General features: G+C 38.8%; 8 protein-coding genes across 11 annotated transcripts; 3 read left to right on the top strand and 5 right to left on the bottom strand.

Moving 5' to 3' along the window:
• Positions 1–1,134: 1,134 nt before the first annotated feature.
• LOC106452935 (F-box/LRR-repeat protein 12) lies at positions 1,135–3,180 on the top strand. Of its 3 annotated transcripts, none has more exons than XM_013895128.3 (3): positions 1,135–1,318; positions 1,515–1,567; positions 1,845–3,180. In XM_013895128.3, exon 3 carries the CDS (start codon positions 1,864–1,866, stop codon positions 3,049–3,051), a length of 1,188 nt encoding a protein of 395 aa, XP_013750582.2. In that variant the 5' UTR covers positions 1,135–1,318; positions 1,515–1,567; positions 1,845–1,863; the 3' UTR covers positions 3,052–3,180. The 3 variants fall into 3 exon arrangements, with proteins under 3 accessions (XP_013750582.2, XP_013750583.2, XP_048636016.1); XM_013895129.3 differs by having other exon boundaries at positions 1,172–1,318; positions 1,515–1,594; XM_048780059.1 differs by having other exon boundaries at positions 1,176–1,594.
• LOC106452936 (peroxisomal membrane protein 13) lies at positions 3,092–4,870 on the bottom strand. Its single transcript, XM_013895130.3, has 4 exons — positions 4,653–4,870; positions 3,886–4,421; positions 3,702–3,794; positions 3,092–3,617 (listed from the first exon to the last, which is right to left on the bottom strand). Exons 1-4 carry the CDS (start codon positions 4,672–4,674, stop codon positions 3,390–3,392), a joined length of 879 nt encoding a protein of 292 aa, XP_013750584.2. The 5' UTR covers positions 4,675–4,870; the 3' UTR covers positions 3,092–3,389.
• Positions 4,871–4,941: 71 nt separating this feature from the next.
• Positions 4,942–6,911, top strand: LOC106452938. Its single transcript, XM_013895131.3, has 7 exons — positions 4,942–5,308; positions 5,388–5,487; positions 5,585–5,647; positions 5,758–5,875; positions 5,966–6,048; positions 6,218–6,279; positions 6,425–6,911. Exons 1-7 carry the CDS (start codon positions 5,073–5,075, stop codon positions 6,540–6,542), a joined length of 780 nt encoding a protein of 259 aa, XP_013750585.2. The 5' UTR covers positions 4,942–5,072; the 3' UTR covers positions 6,543–6,911.
• On the bottom strand, positions 6,786–8,223 carry LOC106452939. The gene is made up of 3 exons (XM_013895132.3): positions 7,974–8,223; positions 7,803–7,883; positions 6,786–7,083 (listed from the first exon to the last, which is right to left on the bottom strand). The coding sequence occupies exons 1-3, from the start codon at positions 8,085–8,087 to the stop codon at positions 7,072–7,074; spliced, it is 207 nt and encodes a 68-aa protein (XP_013750586.2). The 5' UTR covers positions 8,088–8,223; the 3' UTR covers positions 6,786–7,071.
• Positions 8,224–8,394: 171 nt separating this feature from the next.
• Positions 8,395–11,332, bottom strand: LOC106452940 (cytochrome b561 and DOMON domain-containing protein At3g07570-like). Its single transcript, XM_013895133.3, has 4 exons — positions 11,071–11,332; positions 10,595–10,997; positions 8,879–9,171; positions 8,395–8,797 (listed from the first exon to the last, which is right to left on the bottom strand). Exons 1-4 carry the CDS (start codon positions 11,251–11,253, stop codon positions 8,567–8,569), a joined length of 1,110 nt encoding a protein of 369 aa, XP_013750587.2. The 5' UTR covers positions 11,254–11,332; the 3' UTR covers positions 8,395–8,566.
• Positions 11,333–11,773: 441 nt separating this feature from the next.
• LOC106452942 lies at positions 11,774–13,590 on the bottom strand. 2 transcript variants are annotated; one of them, XM_013895134.3, is made up of 6 exons: positions 13,397–13,590; positions 13,252–13,283; positions 12,735–12,875; positions 12,457–12,507; positions 12,228–12,280; positions 11,774–12,129 (listed from the first exon to the last, which is right to left on the bottom strand). In XM_013895134.3, exons 1-6 carry the CDS (start codon positions 13,444–13,446, stop codon positions 12,025–12,027), a joined length of 432 nt encoding a protein of 143 aa, XP_013750588.2. In that variant the 5' UTR covers positions 13,447–13,590; the 3' UTR covers positions 11,774–12,024. The 2 variants fall into 2 exon arrangements, with proteins under 2 accessions (XP_013750588.2, XP_013750589.2); XM_013895135.3 differs by having other exon boundaries at positions 12,735–12,866; positions 13,397–13,589.
• A 169-nt stretch (positions 13,591–13,759) lies between these two features.
• Positions 13,760–14,712, top strand: LOC106452946 (small nuclear ribonucleoprotein SmD1a). The gene is made up of 4 exons (XM_013895140.3): positions 13,760–13,899; positions 14,003–14,079; positions 14,222–14,413; positions 14,509–14,712. The coding sequence occupies exons 1-4, from the start codon at positions 13,886–13,888 to the stop codon at positions 14,580–14,582; spliced, it is 357 nt and encodes a 118-aa protein (XP_013750594.1). The 5' UTR covers positions 13,760–13,885; the 3' UTR covers positions 14,583–14,712.
• A 76-nt stretch (positions 14,713–14,788) lies between these two features.
• Positions 14,789–15,706, bottom strand: LOC106452945 (heavy metal-associated isoprenylated plant protein 16-like). The gene is made up of 3 exons (XM_013895139.3): positions 15,556–15,706; positions 15,363–15,441; positions 14,789–15,269 (listed from the first exon to the last, which is right to left on the bottom strand). Exons 1-3 carry the CDS (start codon positions 15,565–15,567, stop codon positions 14,869–14,871), a joined length of 492 nt encoding a protein of 163 aa, XP_013750593.1. The 5' UTR covers positions 15,568–15,706; the 3' UTR covers positions 14,789–14,868.
• Positions 15,707–16,555: the final 849 nt, after the last annotated feature.

The raw sequence follows: 16,555 nt of genomic DNA, 5'->3' as shown, positions 1-16,555 counted from the left end.
CTTCTCATTATTAAAGGTCATAAACACCTTTACCTACCAGGAAAACAACTAAGATCACATTTCCAGTTTATTTTTTATTTGATAAATATTGTGATTTTTATGTTGTGAAACACTGTGCAATCGAATTTGAAATGTAATAAAGTTACTATATAAGTATAAGGAAATAAAAAGTAAATTAAAGTAGAACGAGAACTGCAGCATGCTTTGTCTCATCTACTTTTCGGTGGGCTTTTGTAAATAATCACTTAAGAGTTTTCACATAGTCTGTCATCATGGGAATTAGTTAGTTTATTGATTTGAAATGCATTTGTCACGTAAATTTTTGCATATTTTTTAACTATTAAGTACATGAATGAACGATAATATTTAATCAAAAGAGGAGGAGGGATAAGAAGAATGATGATGAGAAGAGAATAGAGTGGAAAGTGATTATGCAACAACATGACAAGAGAAGGAGAATACGTTGGCTGGCCATATTAAGATTGTAACAACACACCATGTGGTTTTTGACGTACCTATCTCCATTGTGTTTTTAAACTACCAATTTAGTACCAAAGAAAGAAAAAAGAGAGGATCAAGAAACATATGTGAACACAAACTCGAAGATGAAGACTTGCATGCACTACATTGGTGGAGGAATTAATATGCAAAAGTCCAACTACTTCACAACACCCAAGGAGACAGACAAACAATTGTTTTCTCTAACTTTTGGTGAATGGTTTCAAAAGGTGAAGATGGAAATAAAAAAATGACATGATGATATGAATCGCATCACTTAGACAATAGACCCAAGTATGAATGCAAACTATAGGGAGCTCATGAGCATAAGCACATGCAAGAACCATGTCACCAGCAATTGTACCAGAGACCCTTCGAGCAAAAACGTCCTTCTTTGTCTATCATCTGGCAAAAAGAGCACTGAGATGATCAAACCGGATCTAAAATAGAAAAAAAACACCAAATGAGAAAGAAAAAAATCTAAAAACACACTATTTTCAATACAATACAATACAACCACTACTATCTCTCACGAAGTTTCAAAAATATAGTATTATTACTGCTGATAAGAAATTTTACCAAGGTAAAAAAAAAAAAAACTTAAACCCTAGTGATATCTCCTGTCCCGTAAAATCAACGGACACGATACGTCTGGGGATAAACTGCTTAAGTGCGATGCTATAACTACAGTACGGTGACGCAATCGACTCGACGCAGCTTCACATGATCTCAATCAAATTTGCATCAGCTCTCTGTGTGTGTGGCAATTGGATCATGGATTGAGCTAAGACTGTTTCATCGATAAAGTTTGGATTTTTGTGTGAGTCTCTCCTTGGGTTTGCATATGCTTTCGAGTGTCCCCAACGTCTCTGTCTCTGTTTCTCCTCCATCCATTTTCTATCCAGATCTTCTTTCTTTTGAGTCTCAAAGTCTCGCTTTTTACGAGTCTGTCTCTCTTTTTGAGATTGGTTGGATCAATGTATTACTTTCGTTGATCTTGTTTGATGTTTTTCTAGTTCAAATTGAAGTGAAGGGTACTCTGGATTTGCTTCATTGGATCGAAACAGAGGTTTATCTGACTTGATTCTTCCTTTAGGTTTCTTGAGTTTAATGTTCTGTAATAAAAGATCAACACTTTATATATGTTCTGTAACAAAAGATCAACACTTTATATATGTTCTGTAACAAAAGATCAACACTTTATATATGTTCTATAACAAAAGATCAACACTTTATATATGTTCTGTAACAAAAGATCAAGACTTTATATATGTTCTACAACAAAAGATCAAGACTTTATATGTTCTGTTATAAAAGACCAAGACTTTATATGTTCTGTAATACAGGAACTGAAGTGAAGAAGAGATGGAGAATGTGTCCGAGTCTGATGATGTTAGAACCTCCATTATCCACCTCCCTGATGATTGCCTTTCCTTTATCTTCCAACGGCTTGATAATCTCGAAGACCACGATTCATTCGGTTTGACTTGTCATCGCTTTCTCAACATCCAAAACATAAACCGCCGCTCTCTCCAGTTCCAGTGCTCATTATCTCTTCTCAACTCTCCAACTCTCTCTCAGACAACTCTCGCTGTGAACTCAGATCATCTCCATAGGCTTCTCACTCGGTTTCAGTGGCTGGAGCATCTTTCCCTCTCTGGCTGCACGGTGCTGAACGATTCGAGTCTAGCCTCTCTCAGGTATCCTGGCGCGAAACTGCATAGTCTCCACTTAGATTGTTGCTATGGGGTTTCTGATGATGGGATCTCCACAGTCGCTAGCTTTTGTCCTAATCTGAGAGTGGTTAGTCTCTACCGTTGCGGTATCAGTGACATTGGGTTAGAAACACTAGCCAGGGCTGCTTCCTTGGCTTTAAGATGCGTGAATCTCTCGTATTGTCCTCTTGTGTCTGACTTTGGAGTTAAAGCATTGACGCAAGCGTGCGTCCAGCTCGAGTCGGTGAAGATCTCAAACTGCAAGAGCATAACCGGTGTTGGCTTTATTAACTCTTCTCCAACTTTAGGCTATGTGGATGCCGAGTCTTGTCAGCTTGAGCCGAAAGGTGTAGCGGGGATCATCAGCGGCGGTGGGGTTGAGTTTCTAAACATCTCAGGTCCAGTTTCCTACATCGGGAAAGACGGTTTGGTTCCCATTGGGTCTGGCGTTGCGTCGAAACTTAGAGTCTTGAACATAAGGATGTGCAGAACGGTTGGTGATGAGTCCATAAAAGCTATAGCGAAAGGTTGTCCGTTGCTGCAAGAGTGGAACTTGGCTTTGTGTCATGAAGTCAGGGTTGAGGGGTGGGAAGCTGTGGGGAAGTGGTGTTGTAGCTTGAAGAGACTCCATGTGAACCGTTGTAGGAACTTGTGTGATCAAGGGCTGCTTGGGATCAGAAGAGGGTGCAAGAATCTCCGGATACTGCATATGAACGGGAATGCGAGGCTGACGACTACAGCGATTGAGATGTTTAAGTTGCACAGAGGAGATGTTACGCTCAGGAGTGAAGAAGTTATGGTTATAGGACCAGATTGGGGACTGTATACACGAGGATGAAGCATCAGTTTAGACCAATGTGTTCTAGAATAGGCTTCAATGTTGTAATAAAGAATAATATTATTATGAATACCACCAGATATGTCTTTATACAACTTCACTTTCCATTTTATTGAGTTTTGACATCTATATCTGCAACTTTGTGTATCACACAACCAGCAAAGCTGAGAAGAGAGAGATGAAAGATAAATAGAAAAAAGAAAGAGACTCTATTTGTAAAGAAGCGTCTGGCTTTTGTACAATCTAATCTCCTTTGGAGGCAGCTGCATGACTTGTGTTGACTCTCAAGGTGTATTCATAGCAATGTAGAAGGATTTGGGTTTAATGAAAGAAGCAACTTAGTTACCCCATACATTGTCCCAACCACCGCCACCACCTGGTGCAGCGGCGGCTTTAGGACCTTCGATGTAGTTCTGGTTCCCATGTGGCTGGTGGGGTAAAGGGAGTCCATTAGGCCCTTGTGGCTGCTGCTGCTGCTGCATCTTTCTAGGCTTTGTTCTCACCCCAAGCATACGCAGTACAAATCTTGCTAATTCTCCATATAACATACCACCACGGTCAAATAGCTGAGAGGACAAATGGTTTAAATGGTTAACGCTTGGACAATAAAGCCATTAGAGGAAACAAGTTAAAAGACAAGTTGGTAGAACCTGAAGAAGGGCAGACATGAACATATGAAAGGCCTGTGTGTTTTGGTCAATCAGCATCGCTACACGGCCAAAGAAATTCACAGCACCTTGCATCTGATGACATCAAACAAAACCATCAACACTGTATGTTATTAAACTTCTTTGGTTTCTTGAACATTACAAACATGAAGGGGATGAACCATACCACACGGAGAAATGATATCCAGAAGCCAGGTGGAGAAGGAGGTTGATTAAAAGGGTCATTTGGATCTTGACCACCATAAGGACTCATTCCCATTCCCATTCCCATTCCTGTCCCCATACCCATACCATAACCACCACCAAAACTGCCACCATACATACCTGAGCTTCCATAGAGACCACCACCACCACCATAACCTCCTCTATTATACATCCCACTACCACCATACATTCCTCCCCCATATGACGAACCATACCCACCTATCCCTGAACCATACCCAGCGTTCATACCTAGGTTTGAACCATAAGTGTTTCCATAGGTCTGCTGCTCCCAAGGTCTAGTTGGAACAGGCCTACTCAGTCCATTCATAGTAGGAGCTGTATTAGTCCTATTCACAGACGAAACTAGTTCACCGGGATTCGCAGTGCCAGAAGCCTCAACTGAATCAGCAGTGCTCGTATTAGAAGGAGGCCTAAAAGGCTTAGGACCAGCTGCGTTGTTGTTCCCTTCTTGCTCCCAAGGCTTAGGAGGACGCCCACCTAACATCAGACACATACAACTTAAAAGTTATTACATGTAACTGAATAACAACGACAGATAATACTTTTGAGACAGAACTCAAATCATTACAAAACAGCAAAGCTCCCATTAAATCATTGATTAATATGCTCTGATTAATAAAAGGAATCACTTTGCAATCAGAAAAATCAAATTGAATCAGATCGATTGATTACCCGGTGAAAGATTGATTTTTTTTCGAATTAACTAACCTGATGGCTGAGACGAAGCCATAACCGACACGATTAGAGAGCTTTTGGAAGTTCTCCGACGCCTACCTTCAAGCGCGCGGAGAGAGAGAGAGAGAGAAGAAGACAAAGGAGGGAGGGACCTCGAGAAGAGAGAAAGAAAACAAACGGATAGCTTTCTTCTTTTAGTTTATTATATTTACACCCCTCAAGTTCCCAATCTTTTGCTATAAGTGCCACGTAATTACTAAAATCGACATCTCAAAAATATAGATAAGAAAAAGGATAAATATGAAAAAAGAATAAAAATGATATTTTTAGAAACAACAAAAAAAAAAAGATTCCATATTTCGAGGGAAAGCTCTCTCTCTGTTCCTATCCCGGCGCAGTCACTCTCCGGCGATAATCTTTTTTGAGGAAAAGGAAGCGAATTTGTGAGTATTGATGGCGGCGAGCGCGAATCCCTCGGGAAACAATCAGGAAGGCTCGTCGGCGGCGGCGCAGAAGGTATCGTCTTCATCCGCGGCGGCGGCGGCGACGAACGGAGCTGCTGTGAATTCGGTGGATAATGGTGGGACGGTGGATAATTCGCAGACGATAAGCGCGTTGAGGCATAATCCAGGGATCTCTGTAGATTGGACTCACGAGGAGCAATCGTTATTGGAAGATTTGCTCGCAAAGTATTCATCTTTCTTTATATGTGTTTGTGTTTCTTTGGTGTTAGATGTGAAGGCTTGCTGATTACTGTTTTGTGCATAGGTACGCGTCAGAGCCTACGATTGTTAGGTATGCGAAGATTGCTATGAAGATGAAGGATAAGACTGTTAGAGATGTTGCTCTCCGTTGTAGATGGATGACTGTAAGATTATACTCTCATTACCTTTGGAGTCTTTATTCATTAGTAAGTAAGAGTTTGTTTACTGATTGTTCTTTCTGAATTGCTGGTGGATTTACAGAAGAAGGAGAACGGTAAGCGTAGGAAAGAAGACCATTCCTCAAGGAAGAGCAAAGATAAGAAAGTAGGTGGATGTTTGATTACTAGTTGATGCGTAGACCATAGATTAGCTTTGGGTCGTCTTATGATGCGTTTCAGATGTCTACATCAGCTAATCAATCTCTGTTTTGGCAGGAAAAAACTACGGATACTTCAGCCAAGGCCTCGTCTCATTTAAATGTGCATCCGAATGGTCCTTCATATGCTCCTCCTATGATGCCCTTAGATACTGATGATGGCATTTCATATAAAGGTTTGGTTTTGTTCAAGAATCTACCTCTCTTTTTTTTAGGCTAACTCATCTTGGAATAGAAGAAACATAAGTGTATTGTCTCCTTTGCAGCTATTGGTGGTGTGAGTGGAGATCTGCTCGAACAAAATGCTCAGATGTTCAACCAAGTTTCTTCAAATTTCTCAGCTTTTCAGGTGAATGTAATTTCCATTTTTTCAGTTTGTAGAGTTCTGTATACTTCCCTGCGTTTATTTCTTTGACTTGTATTGTTGGCTTTTGAGCAATCCTTAGGTATTGTGATCGGTATATACTTGGACTATATCAATTGCGTAATTCTCAAAGATTCTTTCTTCCTCTTTGCAGATACATGATAACGTCAATATCTTGTGCAAGGCTCGAGACAATATCCTCGCAATATTGAACGAGTAATACATCTACACATATATATATATATATATATATATATATCTATAGATCATTTCTATGTCGTTAACTCTCTTTCGAGCTAATATAATGTAGTAACTCTAATCTTTGCTTGCTTTTGCTGAGTGAACAATGGTGTTGTTGCAGCTTGAATGACATGCCAGAGGTCATGAAGCAGATGCCAGCTCTTCCTGTGAAGCTGAACGAAGAGCTGGCGAATTCAATCCTCCCCCGCCCTCCACCTCCCCATCAAAGGAAGCCGTGATGGATCTTGTAGAGACCAAAAACTCTCTAATAGTCCGGGATCATCAATGAGGAAAAGAATAAATGACGGGATGTAAAGAGTTCCCACTCGTAATGGATGATATAGGATGCAGGTTTTCATAGAGTTACTAGTCTCTATTTTTCAGTTTCAGTCAGTCTTTGGATGTTTTAGCAAAATGGTTCGTTGATACATGAGTAGTAGAGTTGTATTTGTCGTTTTAGGATGTGAATAGATTGTATAAAATTGGTTTCAAGCTTCAAGGTTTGAGATTTGCAATTGTCATATACAAATCCCTCTTTAGAAGGAAACGAATGTACTCAATTATTTCTTTGTAATAAATAAGAAAGCCGGATGGTTTTGTAACACAAACGCAAGTATTGCTAAAAGAAGAGGTCTTGATACAAAAGACAAGTCATTTTGAAGCTTGGTTTGAAGAAGAAGTAACTGTGAAGTTCCAAATCAAGATTGCAACTCTCTCACAGACAAGCAAAGTTATTGAAGGAGTTGGGCTTGGATGCTTCCACGAGTCTCAACTCTCAACCTACAAAAAAGACACAGAGTGAGCCAGAAGTTCATAGCAAGAGAAACAGTACATGCGAATATGACTACTGTGATCTACTCTCTTTTATGACTTCCTCTTGTCCTATGGGATATATACATGATCAAACAAAGCGTGAATGAGAATCATTTCGAGGTGCAGCACAACATTACACTATGAGCTACTACTACTAATGCAACTACATGTAACCCCTGAACAATAAGCAATAAAAAACTTAAGACACCGATAACAAATTACAAGCTGTGAAACTACAACTCAACCAAACGCTAGAGAATCAACAATCTAAACAATACACAGATACACCCTATAAAAGTTAAAAACTGATCCCTCATTAAACTGATCTCTAACCAAAATACAACAGTGCCTTTGGCTTATTACATGTCAGCATGAGGCTTGCACTCAGATGGACAAGAGGTTTCTCTGTTGATGTGATATAGATTTATGCTTCAAAAAGAAAAAAAGAAAAAAAACTCCAGTAAATGAGAAAACGTTTTGTGGCTTTCAGGCAGTGGAGGAATCTCAATGACTCAAAACTATTCTTTCTAACATCAAAGAAAGTATATGACTTTTTTTTTTGGTCTAAATGTTAAGGAAAGTATATAACTTTGGAGAAACTAAATGAATAATGAGAATGATTTCACAAACGATCAATCATTGTTACCAATGGAGGAGATGGAGGTGGGAAGAGAAAGAGATTTTACCTGAGCTGGACTCGGGTTCTCGTGACCGGCAGACTCCAGACCCGAAACTCTAGATTCCAAAGCTCCGAACTTCTCTTTCATCTGCAGTAATGAAAAGCGTTAGGTGTAAGAAAATCGAGAGCTTTGCCGAAGGATGACGATGATCTTCGGAAAATGCAAATACAAAATTACATCAGAAGAGATAGCGAAGCGTTCGGCGTATAGATCCCGCCACAAGAGATGAGCCACCGAAGCTCCGGTGACGGAGAATCCAAGCGTAAACCAGAGAAGCCGAGTTCTCAACATCTTCTTTCTCTTCCAATGTCTCCGATCTCGGACTCGGCTGCATTAACCATAAACCGGCGACTGATACCGAGTCGTCAGCTATTGGGCTTTACTTTTCCAACTACAAATGGGCCTTTTTGTAGGCCCATAGCCCATACAAACTAAAAGCACTGACGTTTGAAATTCTTTAAATGGAGTGATAGACCAAACCAAACTTATGTTGGTGAAAGGCAAGCAAAGTCTGAATCGTTCAGCTAAAAGCTTATTTAACTTGGGCCTTTTGTGTCTATCATGTTGTGTAATTTAATTAATTCAATCACTAATCTAATTAATTCAATCATGAATTTATTTAGATTTTATTAATGAAAAATAACAAATACTAGAGTGTAAAAATTACAAGAAGACAAGTAATTAGTCAAATAAATGTTCAATACATCACACTGTCCTATCCAAGGCAAATATTGCAGCAGGAAGATAAAAATAGATATTTAAACAAGAATTCACTTGTTCTTAAACTTTCTAACTTCTAATCCAATGGCAGCCAAAACCAAGACAGCAACCACAAAACCATAACCGCCGTTCCATGAAGAGCCAGCATCAGCCAAATGAATACCGTAGAAGATGTTGGAGATAGCAAGTATTATCATAACTCTTCCTACGTTGTGATGATACCAATTCCAGTATTTTCTGTATTTCGAGTCTTTGTCCGGTCGAGCCAGCAACGCTAGGACCTGTAATAAACAGATATTCATTAATTTGATCATCTGTTTTTTCTTTTGTATATTGTATTTGAGTGTGAAAAGAAGATGAACCTGGAGAATGCCCATGACAAAGATTGTTATCCCAAGGCCTTTGTGCTTGGAGACATTGTTGGCTTCGGTTCGGTTTTCAAGAACCAAACCGCAAATGATACCAGTTAAACCGAGGAGAAAACCAGTGGTTTGGAGAGCGATATGGGCATAGAACCAAGTGGGTTTCCATTGCTTCATGTGTCGAGCCACTAAGGCGCCGATGATGATTAATATTCCCCAGCCGAACATGTTCATTAGCCCATGTGTCTTCCTTAGCTTAGAATGTGGTGAACCCTTAACCACACTCTGCGAACCTTTGTATTCATCAATGTAACGAAACAATCATTAGTCTGTGAAAACAACATGCAAAATTATGGAGTTTACACAAATACAGTTTGCTGCACCATAGTTTTTGTTTCTCAAATTATACTTTTCACTATATATACACTGAATGATGTTATATAATTTAACAATGTATTTGTTAAGATACAAAACAAATAATGTCTATGTAAAGATTCTTTTAATATTAAATGAAAAGATCATGGTAACGTAACTTTCACTGCATTCCACTAACATCAATACCAATATGAACTTTTTCAGATAAAACTTGTATATCCTTTTTGTCTTCATTATCTGACATAACAGACTTACTAACGTAAATACTACTCAAAGTTACAACATCTAGAGAGACACATAATCTCATACAAATGGTAATAATCATATCACAGTGACAAATAATTAAATTGTTGTGTGTTGGCCGAAATAATACAATAATATAAATGGATTGTGTTTTAGAAAATTAGTTAAATATCTTAATCAGCAGTAATAATATAGTTTGGAAACTTTGTGAGATATAGTAGTGGTTGGTCAAAGTCTGGTGTATATTGGAAACATAGTGGGTATGATGTGAAAATGACTCCAACATAATTATTTCAGAAGAATACTAATTTTGCACCAGTTCTTAGGGCGTGACTGGTTCAACCGCAGCGGTTGCGGTTGCGGAAGTTTGCGGATGCGGGTGGTTGCCGTTTCAAGCGGTTTTAAGAGATTTGTACGACTGGTTCTGCGGTTAAAAATTGGTGCGTTTGCGGGATACTTATGACTGGTTAACTACCAAATGCAGCAGCGGTTAGATAATAAATTAACAATATTTACATTTTATACAATTATAAAAATATCAAAATTAATAATATTATAATAAATATAAAAGTTATATTTAGAAAGTTATAATTTAATTTTTTTTTAAATATAGAAAATATTTTTATTTTAGAGTTTTATAATATTAATTAAAATATAATAGATATATTTTAGCATTTTTATAATTCCAATTTAATTTTTTTATTGAATATTTTTATTTTTGTATTTATATTGTTTTGGAAAAAAAGAAATTTTTTTTATCCTCCCGCAACCACCCGCAACCGCAAACGCTAGCTGGAACCAGCTTTTGAATTTATGAGATTCAGAGCGATTTAGAGCGGTTTAGAGCGGTTTGAGCGATTGTTGCGAAACGCCAATAACCGCTACCAACCGCAAAAGCTGCGTTTGCGGGTGGTAGCGGGAAAACCAGTCATACCCTTAATCATCATGATAATGGGTTTTGATAAAATAAACGACAATGTTCTGATTCATGGAACTAAGTAATTAACCAGTCAAATAATGGATTAATTCAATATTGACTTTAATTATTTAAACAAGCTGCATTTAAAAAATATATATATAACGGTGGCGCTTGCTTACCTGTATTATAATTGATAGTCGTGGTGGTCATGTCGCGGTGCTCCCTCAAAGTAAACCCCGGCGAACTTGGAATGAATCCGGCAGGTCCCATGGCGTAAAGAAGGCTCTGCCGCGGCAGCTCCGCGGTCAGCTGAAAACTCATGTAGAGACGCGACGACACTGACTCGATCTTCAACGAGCCGTTGACGATCTTGAGATCGCCTTGGTCAGGCTTCACCTCGCCTGGAGACTTCCCTCCGAGCAAGTACTGTTTCGCCTGTCCTTTTCCGTCGGTTGGTATCCACCCGACGATGGCGCTAGCTCCGGTCATCTGACCGTTGGTGGAGAATCCGATCCCTATGTAGGCGTTGGCATCAGGAGCTGATAAGATGAAGCTCCATGTGTTCTCCACCGTTTTAGCATACTGCAGCCATATTTCGATTTTTTTAATTTAGTTTTTTTCTTAGAATCGAAAAGAATGGAGAATAGGGACTTACTCGGAGGATGTAGTTTTGGGGAGTCCAAGCTTGGACGCATTGAAGGAGGGTAGAGTCAAAGGTGAGGTCGTTGAGAGGTAGAGTTGAGCTGCATGTTTCCGTAGCTTCCTGAGTGGACAGAGGTGGAAGTTGAAGAGAGATTAAGCCGAAGAAGATGAAGGAAACAGAGAAATAAAGGCTCATCGTTCGTTGTTGTCTCTCTGTTTTTGGATCTGAGAGATGAAAGAGAGAAAGGAAAGTAATGCAAGAGCATGATGATGACGACTACAATGAATTATATATAAGTTTATGAGATAGTGTTTTGGAAGAAGTAGTTGAGAATTCAACAAATTATAAAATTATTATGTCGTTAGAATTCGTTTTTTATTATTCATTGGTACACCAACAAAGAAGAACTTCTTTGTTACATTTAGAAAAAGAGTAAAAACTCGTGGGAAGCTAGTTTCGTTAAAATGATTGTAATGTACACGTTACCTTAAAGAACACGTTACAATCTGTGTAATTTGCCACGAACCCTAACCTCCATTCACTTTCTATGTCGGATTAGTTTTAGACCAAGACATTCACATCTGTAGTTAATTTTATTTCGGGTTTGACAAGTTTTAGACCAAAAAACTAAATCAAATAGAATTTGGATACTAACAACTTTTACTACTTATAAACGTTCTACCTAAATCCATCGAATTTAAAGACACTAAGGATCTCTCAATACCAAATTTCATAAGACAGATTAAAGAGCGATTCATTTGCAGACAAATTATGCAAATTGTTAACGTCATTGTTAGTCAAAACCTTCTGGTTTGGGTTTTTACATTTTTAGGGACCAGAGGAAACGACTCGAGCCAGAAAGAAATCATTTTTATCCTACCAGAAAAATGAAAAACGTCACTGACACATCATCGCTTGTGCCATCTCAACAAGTACCAAACACCATATCACTAGTCTAAAGACCCTTCAGTTGCTAGAACTTCTTGGAGTCAGCAATCCTCGGCGCAGTTCAGCTCTGTAATCCGCTGGCGTTATCTTTGGAGGCAATGTATTGTTTGCTGAAGCCAGGATCTGTAATTGTTTCATCCCACAATATATGAGAAAATGGTCTCACCCATATCTTTAAGAGAGCAAGAAGTATATGAAAGAGATCAAAGCGTTGTTTCTACCTGGTGAGGTAATTTACCCCAAACACTCCCTCCATAGTACATGACTGGTCGTTCTGTAAAACAGATTAAAACAGGTAAAACTCGAAAACCAGATCTAATTTAATAACAGGAATGCAGAGATCAAGGTGGGAATGTAAATACTTTCAGATTCTATTTCTGGAAACTCAAGCAGCAGAAGTCTGTAGACAGAAATGAAATTAGGAAACACTTTGAATGCACTTAAACTAACCAGATAAATCCACGGTTGGGTCATTGTACTGATGCATTGCAGCTGCCCAGCCTGTTTATTTAACAATTCAAGAGTACATAAATAAGACAGACACATCAACCGAGTGCATAAGCAGTAACATCAATTAAGTCACTTCATCCCATAAAGTTGAAAGATTTTATAAAAGGAGCTTGGCATAGCAATATCTGACAGAAAAAAAACGACCATACACTGACGCAGTGACACGGAACAAAGATGATACCACGTAAATGTTTAAATAGTCAAAATCAGATTCATACGTTCGCTTAAAAGCTGATAAGCTTCACTCGTAGCGCAGTCCTTAAGAGTGATTATCTTTGGGGAAGCTTTCTCCATCTGAGAACCAGAAGCCTGCGTCTGACTTCTCTCACCATCCTTGTTCTGCTGGCTACCTGCACGATCTGGCATATTTCTCTTAATAACAAATAACAAAGATCATAACAAGCTAAACCTGATCTAGCATCTTGTATTCCTAACTCCTAAGCTTGAAGAACGATGTTCATTTCTCAGGATTCGCTAATAAAAAGAAACCAAGATCAAGATCTGATTTACTTTCCTAGAACGGTTCCTGAGCTTACAAACTATCCACAATCGTATCGTTTACAGATTCGCTTGCAAATCAATGAATGAATCTACAAAATCAGATTACTTCTCTTCTACATCTCTCTGATCTACGCTGTAACTACACAGAACTAGACACTCTACAAATCACGAACTCATTTGATTCGTTTCTAGCAAAGAATATTGAGATAAGCGAGAGAAAGAGAGCTAATGTACCTCCTGTCTTCTTGTTACCCCCAGACGGATTCCTGCAAGGCGGAGAAGAAAGATCAGAAGGAGAGATCGGAGACGAAGAGAGTAAAGATCACTCAAATTAGCAAGAACGAGAGGAAGGATAGATAGATAGAAGAAGCGAAGTTACCTTAGACCAGGGGGAGTGTACTTCTTCGTGTTGGAGCTCGGATCCGCCATTGACGGAGTTAGGGTTTGCGCAGTTTCGCCGGAGAAGCGATCTCTCTCTAACCGTCGAGATCTATCAGTCAACTCTCGATTTAAGAGTTATCAATCTTTTAACGCGCAGCGCGTGTTTATCAAGCGATCGCGCGCTTTTGTTAGACGCCTTTTCCGGAATTTACGGTTCGCGTCTTCAATTAATTACCCGGTTAGCTAAACCAAGTGTAGTCTGTTGTTCAATCATCGCTGGTTAGCTTCCGGTCAGCCCTGGTATCGATTATCCGGAATAATGGGCCGTGTTTTACGGCCCAACTATGTCTTTTAAGCGTTATAACGTGATTTAACAAATGGATCCAAAAATAGAAGTCGGATCCGTGCCCGCTTGCTAAGAAGGGTTTTGAGGGTTTCACCAGCTCCTGCAGTTTCGTCGCCGATCTCTTCTTCGTCGCACCCAAAGATGAAGCTCGTCAGGTAATGTTTCGATTCTTATTTAGATTCGATTCCATTCTTGATCGTCTTAGCTGATTTGTGTTGTTGTTTTGTTTCGATTTGGGTGTATTATTGGATCGAGTAGGTTTTTGATGAAGCTGAACAATGAAACTGTGTCGATCGAGCTGAAGAACGGGACTGTGGTCCATGGAACCATCACTGGTAACTTCTATTTCATCTTACTAGTATCGATCCGTTTACTCCATTGGCTTTAATCGCATACGTAGTAGCTTTAGAGAACACACAGATTAGGTTTAGTCATCTTAAGTTTATTCGTTGAGGTTAAGCTGGATGATTTGGGCAGGTGTTGATGTGAGCATGAATACTCACTTGAAGACGGTTAAAATGACTCTCAAGGGGAAGAACCCGGTGACAATGGACCATCTAAGCTTGAGGGGTAACAACATCCGCTACTACATTCTTCCTGATAGCTTGAACCTCGAGACTTTGCTTGTGGAAGACACTCCTCGAGTCAAGCCTAAGAAGCCTGTTGCTGGTAACGCTCCCTTCACTTGGATGTAAATAGTATAATCATAAGACTGCTGTTATCAATCCGTTTATTTATTCGTTCTTTCTTTCTTTGGTTCTTAGGGAAGCCTGTTGGACGAGGCCGTGGACGTGGTGGTCGTGGGCGTGGTGGTGCTGGTCGTGGCAGAGGTCGTTAAGTGCAGCAGTGCAATGGAAAATGTTGGAGGCGAGTGAGTTGAATTTGTAGGAACCCTTTGGTGTCTTGGTTTGTAGGAGAATGTACTGGATTGTGTATTAAAAGCAACTCTAGAAAGATTGGTGCTCTTATCCATGGAGTCTCATTACATAGTAACTTCCTTACGTGGTTATGGAAGCTCAAGGGTATTTATTCATGCGACAAATCTGACTATCAAAATGCATTAACATGTTGAGACTTGAAATACTTAGTATACATAAGGTGTTATCTCTTCCGTTGTAGTCTTCTCACATGAACCTCCAATTGGGTCCGTAGTTGTAGAAAGGTTCCCCAGTATAATCTCTAAAGTTATACCCGTAGGGATCACACGGATGTGGAAAGGAAGATGGCACACCATATCCGTAAGGCCATGGTTGATAACATGGGTTACAACAACATGGCTCTGGCTTTTTCTCATCTGTTTTTTTCTCGTCGGCTTTCTTCTCATCAGGTTTCTTTTCATCGGGTTTCTTGCATTCCTTCTTCTTGTCGTCCTCTTTCTTGGGTGGTTCAACTTTGTTTACGCTTACAAGCTCAGCGAAGGCTACCTTCTTCCTCAGTGTGTTGGTTAGACAGATCATATTGACTTCAACACCGGTCACCTCAATCTGGTTCCTGTGATCTCCCTTTATTTCCACAGCCGAGACTCCTACAAAACCATGGCAACAACTCTTTAGATTCAACATGAACTACGAGAATCAGCTTTTTAAATGGTTTTTTTTTGTTTTTGTTTTGTGGTTACCTTTAAACTGAGCGGCAGTTTTCATTGCTTTTGCTCTGGTTTTATCATCAGTCATAGTAACTCTTATCAGGATCTTTTGCTGCACACAGTTAGAAAACCTCTTAGCATCATAAGAAAAGTCTTTCTTCCACACGTATAGACACAAAGTGTGTTCCAAGTAATGACTTGTTATTGAGTACACATATATACATACCTTGATGCTCATGTCTTGTTCACGACCGGTTTTGTGGATGATTTAGAGATGATCTGCTCTGAGAATATGCTTTGAATGTTTGGTGGGGATTTGTTGGCTCTGAATTTCTGAGTCTTCTCACAAATCTGAGGAAATATATAGAATAGATTGATTATATATTTGTATTCATTCCATGAGTCATTGTCATGCACCAACGGAATAATTCAGATAGTTTAAATTTCGTTTTCATATTGTTCCTTGCGTGATTTATTTGACTCTACTTGCGGATTCGTAGAAATTCGTTAATATTTATAAGACTCGAAAATTTGTTATTTAACTAGGTCAAAAATTAGATTAAATAATGAGACATAGGCAATATTTTGTAATATACCATCGTCTCATATCTCATATATGTAAGGCTTAAGATGATATGTTTAGTCAATATTTGCATTATGATGATGAATACATTTTGTTTTGACTAGCTATCATGTTGTGCATAAGTAACAAATAAGAATGAATGAAACAATTGTGTATCAAAGTCTTGGTCTCCTCTAGAGCGCAGGTTTCCCTACACTTTCCTACTTAATCAAAAATAAGATTAATTTGACTGCTAATCTGTCATCCATTTGTTGTCATAATCAAATACTATATGCTTGACTTACAATATCTATGATTGCTCAAAGTCTTGTGAACCAAGTAGCTTTTTAAAAGTTATACCATAATTATTCAACTTTTGAGAGGATGGCCTAATCATACGATTGATATAGTTTTAGATTTGTCACGAATGAATTACTTGGACCTATCAATAAATATACGAAGGAGCTCAGAGAACAGAAGAACTGAATTAAGGGACAGATAAATAGTTGAAAGAATTTGAAGAGATTAATTGAAGATGTTTGATAACTTTGCGAAACAGTCAATGAAACTGAGATCAAGAGAATCGAGAACGTCAAAGGTCTTAAAGTAGTGTTCTCACCTAAAATTATTTTGTGTTCTTTTTACAAATATAAACTATATAATA

Source organism: Brassica napus, chromosome A5 (assembly GCF_020379485.1).
Source record: "Brassica napus cultivar Da-Ae chromosome A5, Da-Ae, whole genome shotgun sequence".
Taxonomy (NCBI): domain Eukaryota; kingdom Viridiplantae; phylum Streptophyta; class Magnoliopsida; order Brassicales; family Brassicaceae; genus Brassica; species Brassica napus.
The sequence above is the reverse complement of the archived record's forward strand: the minus strand, read 5'-3'. Positions and strand labels throughout refer to the sequence as shown.

Coding starts and splice junctions, on each gene's coding strand:
- LOC106452935 (XM_013895128.3), top strand. CDS start 1,864: ATGGAGAATGTGTCCGAGTCTGATGATGTTAGAACCTCCATTATCCAC.
- LOC106452936 (XM_013895130.3), bottom strand. CDS start 4,674: ATGGCTTCGTCTCAGCCATCAG. Junction 4,422..4,652: donor GGCTTCGTCTCAGCCATCAG/GTTAGTTAATTC, acceptor GTCTGATGTTAG/GTGGGCGTCCTCCTAAGCCT. Junction 3,795..3,885: donor GGATATCATTTCTCCGTGTG/GTATGGTTCATC, acceptor TGATGTCATCAG/ATGCAAGGTGCTGTGAATTT.
- LOC106452938 (XM_013895131.3), top strand. CDS start 5,073: ATGGCGGCGAGCGCGAATCCCTCGGGAAACAATCAGGAAGGCTCGTCG. Junction 5,309..5,387: donor TTGGAAGATTTGCTCGCAAA/GTATTCATCTTT, acceptor TTTTGTGCATAG/GTACGCGTCAGAGCCTACGA. Junction 5,648..5,757: donor GGAAGAGCAAAGATAAGAAA/GTAGGTGGATGT, acceptor CTGTTTTGGCAG/GAAAAAACTACGGATACTTC.
- LOC106452939 (XM_013895132.3), bottom strand. CDS start 8,087: ATGTTGAGAACTCGGCTTCTCTGGTTTACGCTTGGATTCTCCGTCACC. Junction 7,884..7,973: donor GCTTCGCTATCTCTTCTGAT/GTAATTTTGTAT, acceptor TCATTACTGCAG/ATGAAAGAGAAGTTCGGAGC.
- LOC106452940 (XM_013895133.3), bottom strand. CDS start 11,253: ATGAGCCTTTATTTCTCTGTTTCCTTCATCTTCTTCGGCTTAATCTCT. Junction 9,172..10,594: donor GACTATCAATTATAATACAG/GTAAGCAAGCGC, acceptor ATGAATACAAAG/GTTCGCAGAGTGTGGTTAAG. Junction 8,798..8,878: donor TTGTCATGGGCATTCTCCAG/GTTCATCTTCTT, acceptor TGTTTATTACAG/GTCCTAGCGTTGCTGGCTCG.
- LOC106452942 (XM_013895134.3), bottom strand. CDS start 13,446: ATGGCGGATCCGAGCTCCAACACGAAGAAGTACACTCCCCCTGGTCTA. Junction 13,284..13,396: donor TACACTCCCCCTGGTCTAAG/GTAACTTCGCTT, acceptor TCCGCCTTGCAG/GAATCCGTCTGGGGGTAACA. Junction 12,130..12,227: donor GGGGTAAATTACCTCACCAG/GTAGAAACAACG, acceptor AAACAATTACAG/ATCCTGGCTTCAGCAAACAA.
- LOC106452946 (XM_013895140.3), top strand. Junction 14,080..14,221: donor GGTCCATGGAACCATCACTG/GTAACTTCTATT, acceptor TGATTTGGGCAG/GTGTTGATGTGAGCATGAAT. Junction 14,414..14,508: donor GCCTAAGAAGCCTGTTGCTG/GTAACGCTCCCT, acceptor TTTGGTTCTTAG/GGAAGCCTGTTGGACGAGGC.
- LOC106452945 (XM_013895139.3), bottom strand. Junction 15,270..15,362: donor AACTGCCGCTCAGTTTAAAG/GTAACCACAAAA, acceptor ATGGTTTTGTAG/GAGTCTCGGCTGTGGAAATA.